Genomic DNA, 21,880 nt, shown 5'->3' with positions numbered 1-21,880 from the left:
CTAAGAAAATATCGTCCAGAAAATTTTACATCGAATAATTTATCTTCTAATTCTTCTGATAAAAATCATGGAATTACTCTGAATATTCAATGAATAATAATTTTAAAAAACGAAGTCCATTTATCTCATAAGAGTACACTCAACATATCATTTAATTCATAATTTTTGTGATCTTATTTATTATAATTGGATTATAAATGTATTTATTTTAAGTTAATTATATTTGATGAATAAATAATTCATAACTTATTCATCAATTAGATGTATAAGTAAGGATTAAATTAAGTTTATTTTTTAAAAAAAAAATTCCTGATCGCATTTAAAAAAGAAAATGGGTACGAGTAATTAGCCAATCGGATTCTTCCAGAGACTTCAATATTCTTGTTACTTTGCTTAAAGCTTTCTTTTTAATTTTTTTCAACGATTTTTTTCTTAATTAAAATATAAATTGTTACGTTGCAATACATTTAAAACAGCTCATATCTTATTTTTAAGAATCCTTTAGTTGCTTTTTTTAGAACAATTTGAAAGAAAAATATATTATTACGATATACAATCGATAATGAAACTAAATTTTGTAAATTGTGGCTGAAGCGCACGCGCACATTTGACCCTAATCTCGAGGACATCATCAGTACTGCAGAATGTGTTGGTGTTTTCGTAAAGGCTGAACTGCATTGTATAAAAACTGCGGATGTGTGTCCGTTCGTTAGTTTCGTTATCGTTTAGGGGATGGGTTTATCTCAATTTTGTTCACCGTTCATTTTTTATCATGTTTGGGGTTGGATGAGATAGAAATGTCTATAATTATGTCTGAATGTTTCTTATTTTATTATTGCATGTAATATCTAATTCCTTCAGTAGCGCTAAATATATATGTATATAACATAAATAAATTATATATATAAAGATATTTATAAAACATATAAATATTTTTAATTTGTATAGTAATTTTATAACCTATCAGCGTTTATAATATAGCATTTACCAATTGTTGAAATACTTTATATAGTAGATTTTATAGCTTCTTGGAATTCCCATAAAAAAAAGGTTTATATGTTTGCTAGAGATACATTCCGTTTTAAAAGAAGTGAAGATGCTAGTCATAGAGGAATGAGCTCTTAGATCTTTTTCTTACCAATATTACCTTGGCAAAAATCTAACCTACAAAAATGTTAGAACCCTCGTCGTCAGAAGAAGAAAGCGAGAACGAAGCAGTCGAGGAAGAGAGTTCGGAACCCCAAGCGCTGTCTGCTTCTGCGACAAATTTGGAAATCCCAAGGAGTGGTAGTATTCCCCGTAGCATATCGCCAGCAAGTGGGGCGGATAACTTAAGCGTGGTGAGCAGTTCTCAGTCTCGGTCGAATAGTTTAGCACGGCCTTCTAGTCCCAGTCCATCTCTGGTTAGTGAAAAAGATAAGGAAAAAGATGATGTCGATAAGGCTGAAAAAGAGGAAGAAGAGCGGAAGAAGCGTCTGCAGCTGTACGTGTTTGTCCTTCGCTGTATTTCTTATCCATTCAATGCAAAACAACCCACAGACATGGTTCGCAGGAACCTGAAAGTCACGAAGCAGCAGCTTGAAACAATTCAGGGACGTTTCCAAGCGTTCTTCAAGGGGGAGACGACTATCTCATCTGACGAGGCCTTTAACAATGCAGTACAAAACTACTATGAAGTTTTTCTAAAGAGTGATCGTGTACTGAGAATGGTACAGAGTGGGGCTTGCTCACAGCAAGACTTTCGAGATGTTTTCAAAATAAACATCGAGAAACGGGTACGCAGTTTGCCTGAAATCAATGGCCTTAGCAAAGAAACAGTCCTCACGGCATGGTTAAATAAGTTTGATGCAATCCTCCGAGGAGATGAGGACACCAGAAAACCTCAAAGTAGGTTACAGCAGAATGTTGCCTCAGAACTGATATTAAGTAAGGAACAATTATATGACATGTTTCAAAATATCTTGGGAGTCAAGAAGTTTGAACATCAACTTCTATATAATGCATTACAGGTATTCTGTTTTTTTTTTGTTTTTTTTAAAATTATTTTTTAACTATAATTTTAAAAGCTAGCTTTATGGGTTCTAGGACGAAAGTTTTTGTGTTCTTTCTTACTACCATAAATAGTTTCTATCTACAAACAACTCATATATACTGAACAGGAAGAGTTTTTTCATTAAAATTGCTGAACATTACACAAGTATTTTCTTTATTTGAAAAAATATCCCTTCAATTTTACTCCTTGCATCATGTTTAACTCAATTTGAACAAAGCAGTCAGTTCCTCTTTTGCTCCCAGACAATTGTTTCTGTCATCTTCTTCACTGCTTGAGTACGTCCTTGATATCAAAATTATATAGATCTCACCTTCCCAATAGTATCTTTGCATCGTTCTTTTAAATGATTTCTGTAATATGATCTACACCAAAATAATTGCCATGTCTTGACGGCTTCTGGGCAGTGGCGTGAGGAGCCTAAAAAAAGCCTCACAGAAGGGGACCAACTCGAAAGATATAACTTGAAGCCACCCGTGGGCATAACATTACATGTTGTTTTTTAAATTTAGAAGTTTAAAATCCATTTGGTGTTAGTAGTTGGCTTAATAGATCATTATACAAAAATACTCTCAGAGTTTTATAATAAAAATTTATAAGGAAAAACAACAAATAAAACTGACATTTTTGAAAAGATCTCACTTTAGAAGACATCTTTAAATTCATACATAAATATTAGAGGCTTTTGAGGGTATTTGTCTTTAAGTATAATTGTTTTAGTATCACAACAGCACATTTTAAGTTCCTGTTTTATAATCGTGCCCTCTGCAGATAACCCTGACTAGGCAGTTTTACAACATCTAGAGAAAATTAAAAAAATGTAAACTGTTAGTGTAAATTTAGTTAATCTGATTTAAGTAGTCAGAATAAAAGTATATGGGTTTGATTAACAGTTCTATATGTACATATTGCATTTTATTCTACAATCTCACCCATTTAAAAAACCTGTTAATTTTTTTTAGATTTATGAATTAGGGAAATATGTATACAGAAGAGGTTTGAAGGTTTATAATTGTATTGCATTGATAGTGATACTTCTATAAATTTTAAGAAAATGTATTTTTAAAAACTCAATTTTATTTAGGAAGTTTTTTATTTATTTAATTTAAAAAAAATAAAGAAACTTCCTAAATAATCCCTTTTTTTTAAAAGGAAAACTCAGTATCACTTCATCTTCTCAGGTGGCGTACTTTTGACAGAGTTTCAAATTAGGTCAATTCATAAATCAACTGATTAATCTAATGAGACTTTAAACTTTTGATCATTCAATTCATCCAGCAAATTTTGGGAATAGGATTGTCAAAAGCTTTAAACAAATGTTCAGTAATTTTTTAACGGCTTAAAAGATTATCAATATAAACTTAATTTCTATATACTTTTAATACAGTATATAAAATGTCTCTATATGTAAATCAATGTTTATTCATAACCTTATTTTGAATTTAACTTTGTATCTAGCTGGACTCTCAAGATGAACAAGCAGCTGCTATTCGGCGTGAATTGGATGGTAGAGTGCAGAAAGTTAATGAAATGGAAAAAGTATGATGCTTTCTAATTTACTTTTTTCCAAATCTTATATATTTTTTTGTTTTGTTTTGTTATTTTCTGTTATCATGTAATAATAAACTGAGTTTACAATTATGCTAATTTAATGTTATTATGATTTAAAATATTAAGATTTCTATTTATAATTTCATTTATTTGAGAAAAGTTTTGTAATATTTATATATACAACAATTACAAATAATTTCTTGCAATCATAACTTAATATCAATCACATTAATTAATATTATGATTATTAGAAAAATAATCATTAAATTTTGCAATTTATTTGATTACATGTCATTGTGATTTAAATACATTTTGAAATATTTTTTTGTGTAAGCATTATTTTGGACATAAAATTTTATGAAATATATCTTTAGCAATTAGGAATAAATACTTGCTAGTATGATTGTTTATTAATCATAATGGTTATTGCTTTAATTGAAATTATGATTACTTTTATTCCAAATTACAAGAATTGATTGTTTGCAATCAATCGAATTTTTTGAGAAACTCTGATAGATGCTTTTACTAGTATTTTAAATTGACTTGAACAGATTTTTTGTACATCTTTTTCATTGATATTGTATAAAAGATTTTTCAAATTATTTAATTTGTCTCATTGTATTTCTGATATTATTAAAAACTGAATTTCTTATGCTTTTCATGATTTCCTTAGTTACAAATGTTACAATTTATAAATATTTTACCATTAAGGGAAAGGTTTTTCAAGTAGCATTTTTCTCCTTAATTTTATCTTTTGATTTAGGATATTGTTTTATAGAATTTTTACATATTTCTGGTTCAAAATATTTGTTTGTAGTTTGTTGCAAGTTTTTAAGTATAGTTCAGAAATAAAGATTTCATGCTTTTTTTAATAAATTTTTATTGATTTAGACTAATGCTTGGATTAGAAAAAGATTTTATAGTTTTGTGCTTTGTACATAGTATAAAAAATGTTTTTATATTTATAGAATATTTCAATTTGATCATTTTTAAACAAATCAATGGTTAAAGCTCCATTTCTCATTAAGTTGCTTCTATTCTTATTATCGTATTATTATTTTTCTTTCTCAAATGTTATTGATGTTAATGTTACCTGATTTCTCAAATGTTTTTAGTTGCAGTAAAAAAGTCCCATATGTAGTTAAAAAGGAAAAAAAAAAATAGACCTTTTTTTTTCTCGATTTGGAGCTTCCTTGTCATTTGATTTGACTTTAAAATTGCAAGGTTTTTTGCTCTCTTATGCATCCACTATTTTGATTAGCTATGATAATATGAAAGAATGTCCTTCAAGCTCGTTAATTTTTAGCTTGCAAATTATTGATTTATAATAATAGGGATAAAAATCTTAGTTTTTTAAGAGTTAAAAGGAGAAGTTTTTGATAAATAAATTTAAAGAATTAAATGTGCCATACAATAAAAATTTAAAAAATTCCCCTAAATATTTTTATTTATAAAAAAAAAAAAATGTACAAATATTTTAATTATCACTTATTTAAAACTTGTGAATTCTCTGAGTATATTATCTAGAATGTTTTTTTCCTTTCTGATTTACTTAATTGCTTTATAGTAGTCAAATTGATTACTGTATATTTTATTTTAACTACTTTTATTTACATTTGTCAGTCTGACTAAACCTGAGGTAAGTAAGAGTCTTAAAATATTGTCGTTGGACATGCATAAATTGAAATTACAGATTCAACATTGATTGAAGATTATAAAGTTGATCATTAATATTCTTGTCCCACTTTTTAAATAAACTAACTAATAGAATGAATATTATTTGATTATACGGTATGAATATGTAAGTCTTTCAATCTATTTTAATTACATTTAAATTCCTTGCTGTGGTTGATTTATTCTTTCTTAACTATATGAGTTAATGAGTGACTGATGATTACATTGAACGATGATGGTTACTCAATAACTTCCCTTAAATCGTAAGCAACTTTCATTCGGATTTTTTTCAATTCCTTCCCTGTTTCATTTTTTTTTATTTGGCTATTCAGGTTACCAACGAAATGTAATCCTCATCTCTAGCTTTTTTTCTCTTGTTCATGCATAGCAGATTAGAATCTGTTATTTATGTGCTGCACATCTTTCTTAATTTAAATAAAGGAAACATTCTAAAATTTAAAAAGAAAAGATTTTTTTTGTTTATTTTTTAGTCATTCCTCTTTAAAGCTAGATTTTAAGAAACGGCAATGCTTTTACTAAAGAATGGTTTTAACATGTTTTCATATTCTAGTGATTCTGTTTTGATTTTTAAAAAAACAAACAATCAATTTTCTAATTGAATGATTCTATTATTCAGTCATTTATATTTTTTAATGTAAGTATAATTAAACTTAGTATTAATATTTGCTTATTTTTTGCTAATATAATGTGTTTTTTTTAGAACCGCAAATTAATGCCAAAATTTGTACTGAAAGAGATGGAAAGTTTGTACATAGAAGAGTTACGTTCTTCCATTAACCAGCTGATGTTGAATTTAGAAAGTCTACCTGTTTCTAAGACTGGAGCTGAAGGGAAATATGGATTACAGAAACTTAAGCGGTATAATCACAGGTGATTGTTTTATAAAAGCTTGTATGGTGGAATTTCGCTTCAACAGCTTTGCAATTTTTATTTAAATTTTTTTCATGAAAGAATTTTGCTTTTTTCTTACAGTGCCACCAGAATACAAGCTTGTAGTTAAAAATTAAAAGTAAATTCTGCAAAAGTTATTTTGATTTTCGCAAATTATCCAAATGCTTTCTTTTTTATTTTATTTCAGCAACTTAGCTGTTTCTTTATTTTATTCTGTAATTTTAACACCTGTATTAATAATCAATTTTTTTCTCTCATGCTGCTGCAAACAGTCGATCAAGGTAATTTTTCATAATTTTTCTGAACTTACCAAAACTAATCAGTTTTGGATTTGTAATTTTATCTTAATTCTGTATATTGAAGAATTTTTATGTTAGTAATTATTTTTCAATGTCTTATGACATATAGATATCTAATAATTGAAAAATTATATTTTATTTTTTATCAAAAATGCTTATACTTTTTAAAATTAAAATTTTTAATGTTTTCATTTATCTGTTTCAATAATTATTTTTTTTTTAATTTTAAAGTATTTCATTTGTTTAATATTGAATTAACTTAACCTGTTTAAAGTAAATGCTATATCACAATGAATGTAGCTTGAAAATTAATCAACAAACATATACAAAAAAAGGGGGAAAAACTGATGTTATTCCCAATATAAATACTTACAAATGTATATTTATTAATCCCTTTTATTATGTTTCATTGAAAAAAAAGATGCTTATACTGTAAATGTATATTAATAGTTTAATAACTGTTATTCAAATCTTTCTTTGATATGTAAATGGTTGAGAAACCCTTGCTGTATTCAGAATCACACACTTTTAAGTAGTCATATACTGAAATATTATTTTAAAAAACTTTAAAGTTAGTTAATAGTATAAAAGTTAGATAATAAAATAGTTTTTATGTGTTCAAACTTTTTTTTTTAATATTTAAAAAAATATCACACATTATAAACTAATATTAACAAAGGAAAAAGTGTCTACATAATGTTGTATATGTTTAATTTAAATTGTATGACTATGGGAAGTTTAATTCATTAGAAAACTATAATTTAAAATCATGAATTATTCAAGATTTTTACTTGCATGTTTTTTTATGTTAGAGTTAGAATATATAGAAGTGTTATATAATTAAGGGTATTTAAAATATTTTTTTTTAATTGTTGATGTTGCTAAAATCTTAATAAACTATATAAATCTATATCTTAATAAACTATAATAATCTTAATAATAAAATCTTAATAATCATGAATTATTCAAAATTTTTACTTTGCATGTTTTTTTTTATGTTAGAATATATAGAAGTATTATATAATTATAGGCATGTGAAATATTTTTTTTAAATTGATGTTGCTCAAATTTTATTAAACATCTAATAGTTTTTCTTTAAGATTTATATTTCTGTTTTTTTTTCTGCAAATAATTATAAAATTTTGAAATAATTTTTTTTCAGTGGGAACTGATTTTCAATTTTAACTTAGATAATAAAATTTATTATTTTGAGTCATTTATTTTCATAGCACAAATATTTTATATATTTCTATAATACAGAGATGTATTCATTAATGCAAGTACTTAAAATTAGTGCTTTAAATACTGTAATTATTTTTGAGTTATCTAGTTTTATATTTAGGAATAGTTAATGTAATTAGGGTGACCAACATACCAAAGTAAGCTGGAATGATGGAACTTTTTTTGAGGGAAAAAAAAAAGATGAGATCAATTTAAAGTGTTCAGAGCTGATTGTGCTCCGGAAAAAATCTGGATTTCCGGAATTTTTGCTAACAGTCATCCGGAAGTTTCCGGAGATCGAAGGTTCAGGCGTTTCAAAAAATCCTTGATCACAGAAGTTTCCGGAAATCAAATTTTCAAAGGTGGAACTTAAAAACACAGTTTATTTTATTTGTTTGTAAGGGAGAGCCAGAGAGATACTTAATAAGCTTATATTCATGATTAATATTCATTTTTTTATCAGTAAATAGTTGTTATAATCATAAACTCAAGAAAGAAAGACATATTTGTAAATATTAATTACTTCTCCAGGTCATCATAGGTACGTGTAAATGGTATAGGTATGCGTAAAATTTTAAATATATTTTAATCAAACTAAGAAATACTGAGAAAAGGGAAAAAAAACTTGTTTAAATTATTTTTTAATTTTTCAATTAAAACGTTTTTTTATTTTTATTTTATTTTTTTTTTTTTGAAATTTTTCCGGAATTTTGACTTGGGCTACCCCTGAGTGTTAATATCTGTACGTATAATTTGCAGACAAATTTGATTGCTTCTTTTTTGTTTAAAATCACATTAAATTAATATTTATTTTTTATTTTTGATAACTAAAGTAAATTAATTAAAAATTTGGGAGGAATTATTATATATTTGAAATGGGCAACTCTTTCGTCATTAAAAAGAAAGAAATTTCAGAGAATTGGTTGATAAGTAAGTATAATATTCTCACTTCATAGTAAAATTGTCTCTTTTCAATAATTATTTTCAAGGAAATCAATTTGTATTAATGCTACCCAAGCCTTTTTGTTTCTGTTCGGGCTACAGAAAGTATATAAGTGTATTTAACATATTCTAATATTTCATGAAATGTTTTTTTTTTTGGTAATGTTCAATTATAGTACGTACTGTTTCTTATATTTAAGAATATTTGCTAATTCTACAAAAGCATTAACTTAGTCAAATGCAATGAGAAGAGGTATTTTATTTGAGTGGGCAAATTGAGTAAATATTATGCCCATGAAAAATTATGTAATGAGGAGGGGGGTAACTATGTAATGTCTTGATGAGTAGAATTTCTACTACTGTTAAAATTTTAAGCTTCAATAGAAAGCTTAAAGCTTCTTTAGATCTATAGAAATGATCATCTGGCATATTTTTCTATAAATTTCCCATTTAACAATTTGAATTATTCATTGAATTGAAAAATAAAATAGCTATTTCTATGTTTTTTTTTGTGTATAATTTTCTTTAAACCTTTGAAATATTATGATTATAAATAAAGTCACAAGCTTTATTAAGCATCTATAGAACAGATGATCTGGCATATTTTCTATAAATTTCCCATTTAACAATTCAAATTATTCATTGAATTGAAAACTTAATAGATATATCTATATTTTTTGTACAATTTTCCTTAAACATTTGGAATATTATGATTATAAATAAAGTCTCAACAAATAAAAAAATTAAAAAAAAAAAACTTATTAAAATTTGTGTTAAAAAATATAGCACAATTTTTAATTATAAAATAGCAGTAATGCATCATCATCATCATAGTTGGTCAGACAGCCCAGTGTGGGCCAATGCCTTCTTCTGAAGATTTCTCCTAAACGGCTTTCTAGCTATCTTTGATCTACAATTCTTTTCATTAATTGCAAGAAAATCAGACTCTACTACTGAGTCAGCCCATCTCAACAGCAGCCTTTCCCGCTTTCTTGTTACAGTGGGTCTAAAAAGCAATATCTTTTTTATTGTATTGTCATCACTCATTTGAATCACGTGGGCCACCCAATTCATTCTATTTATTTTTATGTATTTAATAATATCGGGTTGTTATAAATCTTGTAGTTAAATCTCTTCCAGTTATTGTTTTAATTTACGCCACCAAGTATACTCTGCAAAATCTTTCTCTCAAATATTGCGATACTATTTTCCTCCAGTTTTGTCATTGCCCAAGCTTCAGACGCTTATGTTAAGACTGACAGCAGTAGTGCAACTAAATTTTATTTATGGATTGAGATTGATTGGTTTTTAATTTTAAATAGTATCTCTGAATTAAAATTTGAAAGAATCGCATAATGTTTTATAAAAGTCATCATTTCATTTATTTGGTAAGAAAAATCTTTTAATCAGTATTCTTAGAACTATATTATTATTAGAGCCTTTTATTTATTTTTTATTTTGCTTTTAAACTAAGCATGCTAATGTTTTTAATTATTTTATTACTCTGATATATAACTTTTATTTTAAAAAAGTTTGTAATGTGTATATGCCAAAAATATTTAAATAAAATTTTTCTGGCATAATTTAATCTAAGTACTGGGGGAGGAAAACACTTCTTTAAATTTTACTGTTGACAAATGCTGATTTTGAAAGAGTTTTAAATATAACTTTAAATTGATTACAGATTAAAATTTAGAATGCTTTAGTTTTATTTTAAAAAATTTTAAAATTAATGTTGTTAATTTTACATTTTAAAATTTTAGCAATTCTTCAATTTTTTATTAAAATTCTAATACAAATTTGTAAATCTCAATTTAGACTAATGTATCAACTAATCTATGTTTTTTTTAAAAAATTTATTTTGAATCAAAACTTTTTTTTTCAAATTTTATGCACACTTTGCTGTTTATTGGTGAAACAAAACAAATACTGTTTGAATTTCACACCTAGCTTTTTGTGATCATGAATTTATTTAAAAATCTCATCATTATTAAGATTTTTTTTTTCTCCTTTTGAAATCAGATTACAGCAATGTAAATGCTAGTGTGTACTACTGAACTAAAATAATACAGATCTGGCATCTTGTTGAGAATGCTTTTGCAATACTACAATTAAACTTATTAACTAATTAATTGATAACTTTTATCTCTTACTTTTTTCAGTTTGATGTTAGGATTATTGTAATTAACTCAAACTGGCACATTTTGTAGTTAGCTTAGTTTGAGAGTTTCAAATTTTATTTAAAATAACATTATTTCTTGTCATTGCACAATATATTCAGATTATTTTTTTAAATAATGTACTTTCATAAAAGCATACTTTTTTACTTTATATATTTTATTTAAATAACATATATATATTATTTAAATTTATATTTATTAGCTTAAGGTAAAGTATGCTGAAAATTTATTTTGACTTATTATATTTCTGTTTGTAATGTTTCATTTGCTGAATTAAATTTTTTATAGTTCAAATAATTGTATTTTTTATAGTATCACACCGGACTGGCAACTATGAGTATCACTTGAGATTGGCTATATCTTTAAAAAAAATGCTTTGTAATAAAAAAGCCAGATTATTTTCAAATGTATAATAGTATTAAGTGGTGATATTAGAGATTTATAATTATTTTTTATTAATGAAATGTTTCTAAACTTTTTAGAAGTTAAATGAATAATTGTTTGAATTATTTTGCATTTTTGATATTTATGTTATAATTTATTATTGTGGTTCAAAACTGAGAATGCATTTGAATATTTAGAGTAGAGATTGGCTTTAGTTGTGAATATTTATCCTGCATGATTGTGTGGTTTTTATGTTTAAAATAATGTGTTCCTTTTTAAGTATCATTTAATCTTTGTCCTTTTTTTCCTACGCTGCTTGTAGTCGACGTCGTTCCTCTATTCTAAGGCAGGTAGATTTCGGCTAGGATTTTTTTTTTAGAGTTTGGTTAACTTTTTCAATTTTAAGCATGAAATTAGCTATCTATTATGCTTGACATAATCATAAAAGCCTTTTTACTTTCATATAGGATAGTTCGCACTGACAGTAATAAAAATATTTTTTAAATGAAATTCTCTTAAGCAGTCATAAGAACTAGGTTTAGAAACGTAGCTAACATTTCTTTTATTTGGGAAATAGAGAAAAACCTTTGTGAAAATCTTTTAAAAAAATATATTTGTATTTTACAGTTGTTGATAATTCATAGCTTTTTGAATCAACTTATTAGCACACTACAAAATTATCAATTGAAGTTACAATTTTTAATCCTGTCTATGAAATACTGTGTGGAATAATAGTTTTTTTTCCCTCCAGATTTTTCTTTCTGAAAATTGCTCCTATAAAACTTGTGCATTGTGCAACAAAATATGAAAGAACGAATGGTTACTTTTATTAGGCTGACTATACTCGGTCAACAGATTTTATTAGTTTGCCAAAAGGAATAGTTATATGCTTCAAAGATGTGAATATGTAGGGGAGTTATTGAAAAAGGAAATTTTTTACGTAGTGGAAAAACTCGTATCCGGAATTGTCATAACTTTAATGAGTCCGGAAAATAGGAATAGTCAATCAAATATTAAAACATATGTTATTTAATAAAATAATAATAAGTCATTGATAATGAAGTTAATATTTATTCAATAACATTTTGTTGTTAAATAATTAAATGATATTTAATTAACTGAAGAATATTTAGTGTGATAAAATAAATATTACTAATGAAATCTGGAAGGAAAAAAAATGAGGCAGAGGATAAGTTAAATTTCACGCATGTTGAAAATTTATTTGTCCTTTTTTTTTTTTCTTCTTTTTTTTTTCATTTGAAAGGTAAAAATTGTAAATATTCATGTGAAAATAACATAATAAAAACAAGCCTCAAATTGGAAAGGAAAATCAATTTTATTTAATAAAAAAGAAGAATAAAATATTCGATCTTTTTTTTAAAAAAAACTTTTATAATTTAAATGGAAAAAAAGGGAGATGTTCCCTGTTTTTTTTCAAGCATTATTAATTTTCAGCTTCATTAATATTTATAGTTTACTCTTTTCACCTAAATTTGTTTTTCTTTAATTGTTCTTATTTTTCAACTACACTTTAAGTGTGCTAAAATCAGCAAAAGGCCGTAAATTTTTTTTTTATTAGTGATATTTTCTTTAGTACAGATCGGGAACATTAAAAGAAATTATCAGAATTTTTTTCGAAGGGGTGGGGGTAGAGATATTTGTTTATTNTCTTATTTTTCAACTACACTTTAAGTGTGCTAAAATCAGCAAAAGGCTGTAATTTTTTTTTTTTATAAGTGATATTTTCTTTAGAACAGATCGGGAACATTAAAAGAAATTATCAGAATTTTTTTCGAAGGGGTGGGGGTAGAGATATTTGTTTATTTAGATTGTTAAAAAGTGTCTAGAAAATAAATATTTGTGGTAAACGGAAGTCCTGACACAGGATTTTGTACTGTATTTAAAATAGCCTAATTATAAGTCTTATTCCTAATTATAAATATTTATTCAAGCATATAGTTCTAAAAATGCAATTTTTCTCTTTTGTTACTAATTTTTTTTTATTTTTTTGAGCTTAGTGGAAGAAGGGTTTTAAGTGACAGTTTTAAAGAAATTTAGATTTTGATTGAAAAATTTAGAATGTAACATTTAGATTTTTAGATTGTAAAAAGATGGGTAATCAATAAAGATAAGGTACAGTATTTATTTCCTAACATATGGAAAAAATAGTGATGTATGAACTTCAAAGCTGAATCACTAAATTGTCACTTAGAGCCTTCATCCACTCTGCTCTTCAATTGTTTATTAACTTTTTTTATATCATTTTTAGCTACCTCTCTGCATCTGCAAATATTTGGCCTGAATGTAGTCCACTAAAACTGCTAATGTGCCTGCAAGCTCCGCTTTGGATTATTATTTACAATGCACTAGTCTTTTCTTTTACATACATGTATGCTTTATTTCTTTTGCATTGCCTTGCATGAATTTTTTGTTATTTTATTATATACTGTTATAGTTTGCTGAGTTTTTTTTTATTTGCTTACTAAACATTTATTTATTAGTTTATTATGAAGCATGAGTAAGGCATTTGCTTTTTATTCTTCAAAATATTCGCTAAAAAAAAGCTCATTTTTGAAAAATTTATTTATGAACTAATCTCATGCAATCCAAATGTATTCCTGCTAATTTTCCCCTTGTATGTAAGTTTCCTTAAATTGTGGTTCCTTAATTTTTTTTTTTTTTGGTTGAACAGTAGTGTATATAGAGTTAGGTGCATCTTCCTGCTACATTTATGGGTGCATTCTAACCCCTCAGACTTATAATAAAAAATTTAAAATTATAATATAAAACAACAGCACTATGGTGAAGAGATTTTCAGTTATTAAAAATCATTACTTTTATTTCAATTTGAGAAACTGAAAATAGTAACTGTGATAAAAACATAGAATTAAGGTACTAAATTGAAGCACTGTTTACACTTACCGTATTGAAATAATTTTTTTTTTTAATAATCGGAGAAAATAACTGACTATTTTATAGTAATTACATTCAAAGTTTAGATGAGGATTATTATTATTTATAATGTGAATTGAAAAATATTTTGTAAATAAAAAATATTTTTATTCTAACTCTGTTATTTCTTCTGGTGAGTGTGCCCTCAAACCTTGTGCACTCCTATGCAATATAGACTTTGCCAGGATATTATTTATGCACTGGTGTTAAAAAACTACAGCACAAATTTAATTATACTTTTAATAATCTTATATTATTTAAACTATATTTTCATCATCTTTTTTTTGTTGCTAAATTGAATAAGAATTATATAACAAAGTGCTTTGCAACTACGATCTCTTGAATAACATATAATTTTTTTCACTCCTCAAGAAAAATTTGACAAGAATATAACACTGAAAGGACATTCAGGAATATAATGACATTTATTGAATCAATTAAAATTAATCCAAATGATGTATATCCCACTGTGTAAGTTGACTTTTCAAATCCCCTAAATGCTATCAAAATCAGGGTGTTGACTTATATACGATAAAAAAATCAGATGTTTGTTGGTCTTATATTGGTGCATTTTTAACAATTATATAGATATAAATAATTTTATGCCAATTTATCTTTTTTAAAAACTACTTTTGAGGCTGTTTTTTGAAAAGGCTCCCTCGTAATATGAAATTATGCTTTTATGCGAATAATATGCTATTTTTATAACTGCTGTGTGTTTGCAACTGTTACTCATGACTAGGGCTACAGGTTTGTCGCAACGCGAATTTCCGCTATGATTTCCACGAAATTGTCATCTTTTTTCCTAAAATCCGCGAATTTCTCAATATGACTTGACTTGCGCGAAAATTGCTTAAAATTCCATTTTTTTAAATTTATTTTTTTTATTAAACAGAATTTTTTATTTTCCTGAACCTTGAATTGAACATGCAAAATTGTTTAGATATTTAGGGGAGTGAATCAATAGCAAAATGACATGAAAATAGTTCAGAGATAAGATATAATCACAATCTTGTCAACTAAGGTGGTCTTTCTACACTTAGGGAGGGTAATTACCTTCTTGAAGTCAGTAAGAGTACAAAAGAAATTGGAATCACAAAAGAAGGAAAATGTTATAAATTAAATCTTTGACAGAAAAATTGTTATACATGCTATTGCACTGGGCAATGAAATTTCTACTGCCTTTCTACGTATCCAGTTAATTTTTCCTAGACGACTTCTTGTGATTTCTTAAATATGAATCAGTTTCTTAGATGAAGGGAGGACTAGTAGTTAGTAGGGACTTGTAACTAGCAGTTTGAATGTAGAATGTTTGAGTTTTCACAGCAATTACTTCTTACAAAGCAATGGTCAAGGAATTGGGCATCGGTGAAGGAAAATTGATCGAGTTTCGGAAATCAAAGACCGAACGCTCCAAAATTGGCAATTCGAAGTTTGTCGGTGCTAAAAACAGCGTAGACACAGAAAGATCGTTTTCTAAGTATAAAAATGTATTAAGTGATGAAAGACGAAAGATAAAGGAGAATAATCTGACAATGTACAATACTTTGTACCAAAATTCTGTTCATTTAAATAAAAATATTAATATTGCTTGAAATTCAAAGAAGTACTTTTGTTGTGTCTTTTTAAGCTTTTTTTATTGTTTGCGCAATTTCTGTTTTTTGCATCATTTATATAATAAATTTTTTTATGTTTAAAATTTGTGTAATTTTCAAAATTTTCCGCGAATTTCGGGTCTTTTTTCCTGTGACAAACTTGCAGCCCTACTCATGACTGTTAGGTTAAGTTTAGCCTATCTGAAGTCAGCAGCCAAGTTATCTATTGAAAGTCAGTCAGTTGAAAATGATGCAAAACGTCAATATGGAGAAAAGCCACAATTTTGTGAAAATGAAAAGCGTTTGTGGTATAATTTTTTAATAATTAAAAACTTACTGCAATGTTGCATTACCTGGGCTCATAAAAATTTGCAAAAACTGAGAATATGGCCGTGATTTTGATAATTTTCATTTAGGTGGGAAAATGTCACAAAATTGACAATTTTTAAAAAAATTTAATAACCTTTAAAATATTTAAGTTATTGTTTGTTCTAAAGTTCAGATAATTATTCACGGCAAGATTATATGTATAGCTTAAAATCATCACATTGCTTCAAATGTAAGGCACTTAAAGTAGTGCCTTTTTATTTTCCTTGTCCACAGCTTTGAGAAAAAGCTTTAAAATGATATATGCAGTTAATTTTGCATTTACTCTCGTCATATTTTCCTTACATATAAAATTTTTTTTGAGAAACAACTTTAAATTACATTCAGATTAAAAAAATAAGAATGAAAAAAGGTAAAATAATTTATTCAAGAGTATATCTCAAAAATACAATGTAGTGAAAACTATTAAAACATACCATAAAGCCAAAAATTTTAAGATTCCAGAACGTGTGTGTGTCAAATTCAATAAAGTTTGCAGGGTCATCATTCAGATTTCACTTTGCAGTGGATTCTACTCCATCCTCATATGCTGAGTTCCACAAAGAATCATCTTCACTACCATTCAAAGAAATCGAAATTCCTCTCTTTTTAAAGTATTTTACATTAGGATTTTAATCTACGTTTTGATACGCATCTAGCATGTTATTTAATAGAACTTTTTTTGAAAAGGCATCTTGAAACATGTTTATTTGAGGGCAAAAGTTTCATATTTGTTTTTTTTTAGTGATTGAGTTATACCCCCGGCATACCAGAAGTTTTTGCTATTTTGTAATCAAAAATAGGGGTTTGACTTGTACACCAGGATATATCTTAATAATAGTGAGCAAGTATGGATACTTCCTTTTGATAGTATCATTTCTTATGTTCTGCAGTATCAAAAAATTTTAACTATTTAATGTAAATATATGATAGTATAATTTTACTGAGTCATATTTAGTATAATAAGCTATATTTCCTTTACAAATATTCCTTTTGTTCACAAAACTTTATAGGACATATCAAACAGTTAGTTTTCGGGCCAAATTAGGCTGTAGAAATTTAGGCCAAATTAGATTGACTAATTAGTTTTAGACTCTGGAAATTTGAAAAAACATAAATCAGCATCCAGAAACCAATTAAATATTATAGCTATTATTAATTAAATAACACTACCCTAATTTTTTTACCTAGCTGGGATATTGATACAAAGTTAATTATCTTATTCCTAACAATTTATTACTGTTATTTAGTTGTTATTCTAATTCTAAAAATGTAGTGCAATATAGTATATACATTTAATTTATAAATAATAATAATTATATAATATAATATAAAATTTAAGTATATAAATAATAATTATATTATATAATATAAAATTTAGTATGTAGCATATTTATTTTGTCACCGACAGTAATCATTTTTACACCCTTAAAAACTTAAAATGTAAAAGCCACATTTAATATTTTGTTAGTTTTATGAACAATATTTAATTCGTATAAGCTTATCTCATATAGTGTATGAAAATTACTTTGATTAAAGAGTGAAATGAAGCACAGTATCAAACTCCCAATTATACAGCACTTCAGTTATTTAACACCCCATCTGATGCATGTTAAAAGCCTTCTGAAGTGCATTTCACCATTATGGCAACCATCATGAAGCAATTGTCTGTGTTAAAAATTTATATATTGAAAAACGTTATTCAACAGCTGATATTATTAGAACAGGAATATAGTGTAGCATTTTTTGAAGTCTTACACAATGAAAGATGCAGTTTTCATTAAAACACAGTTACAGCTGGAGTTGTTGGAGAAATTAAACTTATTCGAAAAAGCATGTACTGTAATTTAAGATGGAAAAATTAAATTAAAATACCTAATTATAATAGTTCTGTAATTTCACACTTAAAAATTTTTAAATATTTTATTTATTTTGCTCAATGTGTAAAAAATTATTATTTCTAAAAATTGACTTAACTGATTTTGCAATAAAAATGTTTTATAATTTTTTTTCCTTATTTGCCTAAAATATTGGGAATAGACTTTCTATAGATTTCTAATTAGTGATGGGAACTTATAATACCTATTTATTTATAACATATAATTGTCATAAGGCTAACCATGGGAGGTTTTCATGGTTTTTCTCTTATTGTAACACAAATGCGGGATAGTTCCATCAAGAAGTTCTCCAAGAAGGCAAATTTCTCCCAATACTCGATCCAGGAGTTCCCTTGTCTTCTGGATTGGGTTCAAAATTGCAAAGCTTAAAGCATTTTTACAAGAAAAAATATTGAAAAGAGTTACTTATAGAAAACTATTCAATTAAAAAAAATTATAATTTATGCTATTGTTGAATCGAATTTAGCAGTACAATTCAACAATTTTCCGCAATATAACAGTTAAAATGTGTGCAGAGTATTCTCAAAATTTGAAACTGAGTTATTAATTTAGTATGGTGAGGGGGTTGATCCAAAAGCGAGCATCTCAAGTTGCCTTTGCTCTTTAAAAGTCTGAAAAATCTTGATTATGCCTTTCCATTTTAATTTTGTTTTACATAGCGAAAAGTTAAAAAAATTGCATTAGGCAGTGATAAGCAATGTTTGTTTGTGGCATGAGTGCTGTGTGTTGGCCATTCATGGTCTTAGGCTTAGGCAGACTAATGACACTGGCCTATGCTAATTTAAATCACAGTTTGCCCAAGCCATTGTAAATTTCAAAAAGTATTAAATAAAGTATTTTCAAAAAATGTTTCCTATGAAACTTAAAACTTAATTTTAAAATTAAATTTTAATAAGCAAATAAACTTTTTCTTATATTTTTGTAGGAAAATAGTGCCATAATAGTTGACGTGATTTATTCAAATCACATCAGAATTTTTTTTTTTAAATTATTAATTCAAATGATCTGATTTTTTTCCCTAAAAAAGATTGTTAATCTCTTTTTTTTCCATTCAATCACCTTTCTTTAAAAAAAAAAAAAAATAGAAAAAGAAACTTACTTTAAAAAAAACATTGAATTTTATCTTGAAGAATGATTAAAATCACCTAATTAATTTAAACGAAAATCATGTGATTTAAATAAGTTTTCATGTGAAATATTTTTATAATAAAATTTTTAAACATATCCCTAAGTTATAGATTTTTTTAAACTTTTAATTACATTGATATTGAAGACTTCATCAGAGAAATGTTGAGAGAGTCATGTATTTAATTTATTAAATGCTGTTTAATTACCCCCATTTAATTTTATACTTATTTAAATTGTACTTTTAAAACTTATTAAATATATGGTTTTAGTGCACTAAAAAGGAATCAGAATTGTTCTGCCATCAGAAATTTAAAATAATTGACTTTTTTAAAAATATCTATTGATCTTATTTATTTTTTAACTGACTACTTTGGTTATCGTCCTTACAAATTCATGAGGATGATAAAGTTAGAAGTTAAATATTTATGATTTTTATTAATTCAGTGGTATTTATAATAGTTAAATAATAATTTCAATCATTCCAGGTATGATTATTAAGTATTTTAATTTTAGTTATGAAATTATTTTTAAATGATACTAAGCATTTTTGTTGCACATTATTAGAACAGGGAAATAGTATACCTCATTGGGTTTTTGGTAAAATACCATTTTTTTAAAAAACTTTGCAGTTATTTTTTATTTTTAATGAAATTTGTTTACTTATTTTAAAATGTGTTAATTCTGTTTTGTTGTTTTTGTTTTGCAAAACCTTTTAATTTTTTTTAAAGTTACTTATATAGTAAATGTTCTGTGTGCAAGGCAGTAACTGTTCTTGCTACTGTTGCCTTGCTGCCGAAATATGAGCCATGAAATACCAAAGTCACTCAATTAGGCATTTGTTATCATCCTATGACAGCATAAATTTAAAAAAGACTAATTAAATAGTCCTGTTGAAACTATATATTTTTATTTAGCATCGGACTATGTTATGAAATTAAATAAAAAATCCTATTTTAAAGTGTTATAAACCAAAAACAACAAAAGTTAAAATTTTTTTAAATTTTTACTGTTTTCCCACTGAAACATTTGTCATTACAACACATATTATAAACAAAAACAGGATATTGTGCTATTTTTTATGCATGTAACTATTTAATATTTTGGAAACTATATAACCTTTGATTTAAATTTTTGCAATATTTGCCGATAAATTTTTGTGTCTCACAAGATTTTAATTTAGATTTTCTTTTAGATTAAAACAAAGTTCTTTACTTATCCCTTTTAATTATGAAACCAGTCTCTAATTAACGCCATTTTTAATTATCACTTTTAGATGCTTTTATATTTCTTATTTTATTTCACATTTTAAATAGTTGATTTTTTTTCCGTATTAATGCTTATTTCAATTGCATTATTTTAATCTTATACTATTTTGATTCTATTTTACACTTATTGGCAAACACTTTTCTGCTGTCATTTTTAAATATGCTTAGTTTTTATTTAAAAAATTATTCATGTTTTTATATTTTTTTGTTAGCTTTTAACTATATTTAATGGCTTATATTTTACAGAAGTCAATCATCTTTATCAAAAGAAGCCGTTACTGATGATGGAGAAACCTCGCTCTCTAAGCTTGATGTTATTCTTTCTTTCACATTGGAGGTACTCATATTTTATCGAATGTATCTTGCTTGTTATATTGTAGTGTAGAACTATGCAAGATGATACTCATAGAGTTAGATAAGTGATATAAGAGGCATAAAAAAATATAATGAGTTACTTTCGATAATATTTATGCAACATGTAAAAGTAGTTAAAGTCTTGCATGCTAATGGTGAAAACTTAAATCTCAATTGTTTCTTGTGAATTGTTTTAGCAGTTCAGACTTTACAATCAAAATTTTGTTTAAATTAGAATATTAAACTTTATAAAATATTTATAGAAGTTTAAATAAAACATTTTTGTTATTTTATAAAAATATATGTTATATATAGGGTTCACACCAGTAGGGCGACATGGCAATAAGCATTGCCAAATCTTCTACAAATGTCGCTGGAATAATACACAAGAGCGACTATTTTGTTGTCTTGAAATATGTTTGGAATATACAAAAAAGTAACAAATATATGTTTTTTTTCCATCGAATTCAAATCATTTGAAAAAATTTTTTTGTGCTTATTGTTCTATGCGTGGAATGAAATTCAAATGTATGGTATTCAAATGGAATAACCGAAAGTGTCTGGTACAAAATGTTTAAATTTCAAATTATCTTAAATTTCAAATTTGCTGTGTTTTGTATTCATCTACTGGCACTAAAATTGCCCATCAATAAAATAATAATTTTTGCTCTTTTAGAATTGACTTTATGTAAAATTTTATTATTTTTAGGTAATTAATATTTATAATATTATAATATTTTGCTAGTTTTTATTTTTGCTGTTTTCTTCAGTTATTTATTTGGTCTCAGCATGTTAATATTTATGTTGAATCTATTTACTAATATTATTTAAACTTTTTTATGCCTAATGTTAATAACTGTTAATCTTCAGTTATTATAAACTTATCAACCAAATTAGTTTTAGGGTGCTTTAGATAGCAATTAAAATTTTTTTGATGTGTACCATAACATGACTCATGTAATTGTAAAGTTCGATTTTTCTGAGGTTTGTCTACCATCTTAATTTTTTTGACTACTAAATATTTAGCTTGGTTGTTCTATTGGACCACTAAAGCATCATTCATGGTGTGAACCCTAGCAGCTATATATATATATATATATTTAGCAGTA

At 26.0% G+C, this 21,880-nt stretch overlaps 1 protein-coding gene across 8 annotated transcripts in view; it reads left to right on the top strand.

Annotated features, from left to right (window-relative positions):
* Positions 1 to 641: 641 nt before the first annotated feature.
* The window catches only part of LOC107440981 (calcium-dependent secretion activator 1), an 82,261-nt gene continuing 61,022 nt past the window's right edge, over positions 642 to 21,880 (top strand). For 5 of the 8 annotated variants that reach the window (XM_016054095.3, XM_043046047.2, XM_016054093.3 and 2 more), the window contains exons 1-5: positions 642 to 2,009; positions 3,509 to 3,589; positions 5,997 to 6,166; positions 13,483 to 13,602; positions 20,664 to 20,754. In XM_016054095.3, coding sequence (XP_015909581.2) covers positions 1,173 to 2,009; positions 3,509 to 3,589; positions 5,997 to 6,166; positions 13,483 to 13,602; positions 20,664 to 20,754 — 1,299 coding nt within the window. In that variant the 5' untranslated portion in view covers positions 642 to 1,172. The remainder of the gene's footprint in view (positions 2,010 to 3,508; positions 3,590 to 5,996; positions 6,167 to 13,482; positions 13,603 to 20,663; positions 20,755 to 21,880) is intronic. The other 3 variants (XM_016054101.3, XM_043046049.2, XM_043046046.2) reach the window with 2 other exon arrangements.

The sequence above is a fragment of the Parasteatoda tepidariorum genome, chromosome 10, assembly GCF_043381705.1.
Source record: "Parasteatoda tepidariorum isolate YZ-2023 chromosome 10, CAS_Ptep_4.0, whole genome shotgun sequence".
Taxonomy (NCBI): Eukaryota; Metazoa; Arthropoda; class Arachnida; order Araneae; family Theridiidae; genus Parasteatoda; species Parasteatoda tepidariorum.
The sequence above is the reverse complement of the archived record's forward strand: the minus strand, read 5'-3'. Positions and strand labels throughout refer to the sequence as shown.